Source organism: Anneissia japonica, unplaced genomic scaffold, assembly GCF_011630105.1.
Source record: "Anneissia japonica isolate Jap-2015-1 unplaced genomic scaffold, ASM1163010v1 scaffold69942_len10079_cov98, whole genome shotgun sequence".
NCBI classification, from domain to species: Eukaryota; Metazoa; Echinodermata; class Crinoidea; order Comatulida; family Comatulidae; genus Anneissia; species Anneissia japonica.
The window spans coordinates 3,441-9,421 of NW_022749599.1; the positions used below are offsets into that span (position 1 = coordinate 3,441).

The 5,981-nt window shown below is 31.8% G+C and overlaps 1 protein-coding gene across 1 annotated transcript; it reads left to right on the forward strand.

Annotated features, from left to right (window-relative positions):
• Positions 1-615: 615 nt before the first annotated feature.
• On the forward strand, positions 616-4,610 carry LOC117121117. The gene is made up of 3 exons (XM_033266218.1): positions 616-802; positions 2,725-2,994; positions 4,060-4,610. Exons 1-3 carry the CDS (start codon positions 772-774, stop codon positions 4,569-4,571), a joined length of 813 nt encoding a protein of 270 aa, XP_033122109.1. The 5' UTR covers positions 616-771; the 3' UTR covers positions 4,572-4,610.
• Positions 4,611-5,981: the final 1,371 nt, after the last annotated feature.

Below are 5,981 nucleotides of genomic sequence, written 5' to 3' on the forward strand. Positions count from 1 at the left end.
AAAACAATATTCAATAGGAGAGTGCCAATTCCGGCCATCTAGAGGGTCCATAACCATATATTTTCTTACCTCAGACCAAACCATGCTGGAGCTGAGGTGGTATCGACCCTCCATCTGTGAAAGTCCCTTCCCAGCCCCCTCTATTTTAATTTCCTGCCTCCACCTATGAAAACCGTTTAATACTCTACCCATATTGCATCCATTCAGAATCGATTAAATAAGACCTCAAATTATCAAATGTCTGAGCTCCGCCACTCGACAATAGCAGGGTTTCCCCAGCTATATAAGTCTACTATCACCCACCCACTGTACTGCGTACGGGCGGATAAGGCCAACTTCTACTTAGGGGACATACTGTTACTATTTAGGCAAACGTTCTTTTTTTTTTTGGTCCAGAAGGTGTCTCCTTATCTATTTTTGCTTCTAGATGAACTTCTATGTTACACGTTAATGCATTCAATGGGCAATAATACGCAAGCTGTTGAAGAATGTAAAAGTAGCGGCTATGAGCTAGCAGAGATAAACAACGTCCTCATTCTTGATAGAATTGCGGAACTTGTTAGAACATACGTTGAAGCTGCCAGTGATGGGCCCAGGCTTCCTACTAGACGATATTGGCTGCGTGTGATTCAAACTTTGCAGAACGTCTCAGAATCAGGTCTATGTTCTACTTATGAGAATTTTGTTCCTAAAGATGGGAGATGTACTATCCTTCGGATTAAGAACAGTGGATATGACGTCAGACAGCGCCAGTGCCAAAACAGTAAAAATATGAATGGCTTCGTATGCCAAAAACAACTTGGTAAGCATACACAAACGAAGAATAAAACAGATTTTTGACCATTTAAGATAATGTTTCAATTACAAATTGTAGAGTTACATCAATTGACCATGATGAATAAAAGGTGCAATAGACCATAATGCCAATTTGAGAGACAAAAATTGTAACGGTACAGAAAATCAGTGGGAACTTACTTAAAACCACCACACCTTTTGGAATCAATATTAGGAACGTTCTTCCAGTGCACTAAATTAATCCAATGGTATTCCAAATTTCATTAATACAATTAATAAATTGGCTTATTTACAGACGCGTGCCTCTAAATTTCATATTTTGCTTTCATGTCCATTTGTTGTTCACCTTGTTTATTCACTCTCACTAACACCCTACCTCTAGCCTTAACTCACCTATTTTTTTTTCTAATCAGTGTTTTTTATTGCCCGACTTTCTACTATCATATGGCTTTTCCCAACCTCACTCACTTGCCACTGATAAAGAACTGGTCTTGTACAAAAGCTGTGGATATATTTATTTTTCTTTACCGACGTTTTAATTTTAGCTCTTGCTTATCAAGTTTGTATCTCTACCGAGATCCACCCAATTTTTCTACTGCTGATTTTTCAGTATTCTGCCTTTTAATTCATATTATGTATGTACATATATACATAGATCAACAGGGGCGGATCTAGAGATGAAAGGGGGTGGGGCGAAAGGGGAAGGGCCACAAGGAGTCGAAAGTGGGGCTGATTGAGATTACACTATCCCAGGGGATCCCGGAGGCATGCCCCCGCGAAATTCTTGTGTTCTAGACGGACGAAAATAATATCCGTGGCGTATTGGGCGATCAATTTTATTTCTTTCTTTTCCCCCTTTTTTTTAACTTTCCAAATGAGTGGGGGGGGGGAACACTTCCAAAGCCACCCTGGATCCTTGATGATATCGTATGAGAATCCGTGGTCTAAACGGTATGACACTCGTCGAGATAGCGAGAGATTCCCAATATAGACCACCTTTTTTCATACAACTATAATAAGGAATTTTCGTTAATGAACCATTTTTGATACGATTTTATAATATCATGTTCCTTTATATTTGAGTACCGGTACTGTATTTTTATGTTATGTTCTTTATTATTTGTGTTACCAGTGCTAAGCAGCAGCTTGATTTTCGTATTATTTCCTTTACCAGCTACTTCCTATGAGATATTTATGTAGTTCAGGAGTTGGCACCACTATGTTTGAGCCCTCAAATTGTATGAAGGAGGAGAGCTGGTGTTAGATCCCTGATGATATAGTAAGGGCTTCAACGGTATGAGCTCGCCCAGTGAGAGATTGCGTGTTCGATTCCCACCAGAGACCTCTTTTTTCATACAACTATAATTAAGAAATGTTCGTTGATGAACTATGTTTGATACGATTTTGTAATATCATGTTTCTTTATATTTGAGCACTGTATTATTATCTATTAGTATATATATATATATATATATTTTATATTATATATAAGCCTATATATATATATATAAATCAAGAAATCCTTAACACTGCTAAATTATATATAAATCATCAAAGAAAGTAAATACAGTGTTTAGCTATATATATAATATATATATATTATATTATATATATTATATATATGTACGGTATTTATATATATGTATATATATATGTATATATATATATATATAAATCAAGATAGACTAAACACTGTTAAATTATATATAAATCATCAAAGAAAGGTAAATACAGTGTTCAGCTTATACATATGTATAGGCCTACATATATTATATATATATATATATATATATAATCAAATATTTACACATGATTTTTGTTATGCTTCGAATTGTTGTTTTGCTGGATACCTTTATGCATACGGTACACTACAATTGATCTAAATGAAATAGTATTAAAACATATATTTTATATAATTATTTTATGTAGTGGTAACACGTGACACACCGACGACACGATTGGTCAAGACATTTACCGACGATGATATCACCACGATAGATTACGAAGTGACGCCAGGGGTTATTTCTACACAACAGTCGAAACAAGATGAATCTAAAATGTCGAATGCTGTTATACCAATATCAATTGCTTTAGCGGTAGCTGTTATTGGTATTGTTGTCTTAGCAATCTTATTTATAAAAAGACGAAACTCGAAAAATGGTGCACCCGGGACGAGTCCTCCAACACTAGAGATACATGGTAATAATAGATGCTAATTGTTACTGTATATTTATTGTTGTTAAAGGTGCAATATGACGATAGTGTAAATATAAACGCATACAGGTGCGTTTGTGGGACAGCAGGTGTGTTTGTAGGACATGCGCCTATTTCTGGCCCCTTGTCGGCCAGTTAAGTTTGATTGACATTACGGAAAAGTACACTACAAACGCATTCAGTAAACAACCATTTCCTTAAAATTTTAAACAAATTTAGGCACTAAATATTTATGAAAAGATTTAATATTTATAAAAAGATTTCAATATTTCTAAAGAATAATTATTTTGAAATATTGATCAGATTTAAGTCAAGTATATTCAGTTCATATAGCGTGAGAATATATTATGATTGGGGTCATTAACTCCAATAAAACAGAAAACTTTAATATGTTTAGAAACACAATCCACAATGTTAGAAGGCCGACATTGATCGCCACAATCAATTGTTAATTTAAAAAAACCCCTTAAGGTGTTCGGAAAACTTAGGCGTCACCATCCTGTAAATACTAATTACACACTGATTTCTACTGTAATTCCTGTTGGTGGTAAAAAGAGACATAAGCCTACATGAAGAATAAGAATTATAACGATAATTGAAAATACTGATAATCGTAATAGTGCATAATGGCTGTATCAATAATAATAATAATAATAATAATAATAATAATAATAATAATAATAATGTTATTGATAGGTTATTTATAATATTAAGATAATAGTGATATTATTATTATTAAAATTTATTATGATAATTAGAATGATAATAAATATGATGATAATGCCGATGGCGATGGTTATAACGACCAGGTTAATGAGGCACATAAACAATCATACTGGCACAGTATAACTATAGTATTACTAAAAAAAGGACTAATCTTTAAGGTATACAACAGCCCAATACTGCAACCAATCTGTGTAAGTTCTGTTAAGTTACAACACTAGTCTTAAACCTTTAACATAGCCATGCACACTTAAATCTACTAGATTGAACTACTTACTGTAGGCCTATTTTACAATTTGAAATTCTTTAAATATATTTTCCTCTTAGATGTACCAACAACCGAAATGAATCAGCAAGGTAATGGTGATAATTCTTCAAACCTACATGCGAAATATGGAGCTTCTTTACAAGAAGACTATGTACAACTTAATGAAACTGCTCAGAAGAACCATAACCCAAATTATAATAATCAGTACGAATATCCGGTGTTTCCATTTTCTGTTGAAAATTCGAAAGCTGAAACTCTATTGAATGGCGATCAATATGATGTATTAAACCTCGAAGAAGAGGGAAATACTAACTCCCAATATGATGTGTTAAGCTGCGAAAAAGAGGGTAGTCTTGACGCTCAATATGACGTGTTAAACCATGACTACGAGGGAAGTCTTCATCCTCAGTATGACGTGTTAAACCGCGAAAAAGAGGGGAGTTTTAATCCTCAATATGACGTGTTAAACCCCGATGAAATAAGGAAAGAGCAATCGCCAGTTGTATATCCTGAAGATGTAGAGGATGAAATGCCCGAAGATGAATATTTCTATGGTGACTTCAAACAGTGAGAATTTGTTTTGATCAAAATAAGTTCTTAAGAAAAAAAACCATATTTAGGCATGCCATTTGCTTTGTTAAATAAAATGTCTGAAAATTACTTTACAATAAAAATATGAAAATACACCTTACATTATACAAGGTCCCGTTTGTAAATATTATATTAATATCATAAATTTCTTTTTATATAGAATCTGTCTATATATCACCTATATTGATAATAACTTATATTGAATAGCTACCAAACATATTTTTACAATATTGAGATCGATTGTATTCTATTTTTGCTGCTAATAATATATATAATCAATCAATTACTTTCTCAACAGGTCAATCAATCAATCAATCAATCAATCAATCAATCAATCAATCAATCAATCAACTATACTATTAACCAACAAATAAGAATATATCATTAATTTTATTTTTGTTTATAAATGATAATAACAATATTCTGACTTTTGGATTTTCTTTAATGTTAAATGTTCAATGTTTATTTCCACAATTCAATAATATTACATTATTTATAAGTCAATCGTGACGCCATCACTGTAACTCCCAATGTTATTTGCCTATTCCCCAGCGTCCTATAATTTTTTTTATTATTGGACGCCCGCCTTGATTTTTTAAAGGTTCGTGTGCAAAAAAAAAATTCTCATTCATATGCATATCATAATAACAAATTTAATGATAATGATAATAGTAATAGTAGCAACAATAACGATAATAATAAAAATAATAGTACCGACAACAATAGCAGTAATAATAATAATAATAATAATAATAATAATAATAATATTAATAATAATAGTAATAATAATAATATCAAAGACAGTAATAACAATAATACTATTAATATTATTAAACAGGGAACATATTAGACCACAACAAGACACAATGTATAAAATTAAGGATTAATACAATAACGATGTTGAAAGTTGCCTCCAATCGGATTCAAACTTCTAACTTCGTTAATCAAACCCGATTTCAAAACTTCTTATATTTATATTTGTTTCGTATCTTCTCAATTCACAATGCTATAAAGAAACATTTTTTTCCATATGCCTACATGCAAGATGTGTTTGGTTTTATCCTAAAAAAATAAAACTAAATAGTTCCAACCAAACAAAATATTGAATATTTCTGTTTGAATTTTTATATATAATTATATTTTAAAAAGGTGGAAATATATTTTGATATTTCCTATTGTATTAACATGTATTATAGTTGTATTTTATGTATAAAATTAAGGGTACTGTAAATCTAGGCCTAAGTACTGTCAATGTATTAAACTATCATCCCTTTATATTGCAAGATAGGCAATACATCAGCTAATGTTGGTCTTATTGAATGAAATAAAGTCATTAGACTCATCGTAAAACATATTATACTTTTGTTAGAAGTGTTATTTTGTACACATT

Excerpts from the sequence above, each read along its gene's own strand:
- LOC117121117 (XM_033266218.1), top strand. The coding sequence starts at position 772 with ATGAATGGCTTCGTATGCCAAAAACAACTTG. Across the intron at positions 803-2,724 it reads CGTATGCCAAAAACAACTTG|TGGTAACACGTGACACACCG; the intron begins GTAAGCATACAC and ends TATTTTATGTAG. Across the intron at positions 2,995-4,059 it reads TCCAACACTAGAGATACATG|ATGTACCAACAACCGAAATG; the intron begins GTAATAATAGAT and ends TTTTCCTCTTAG.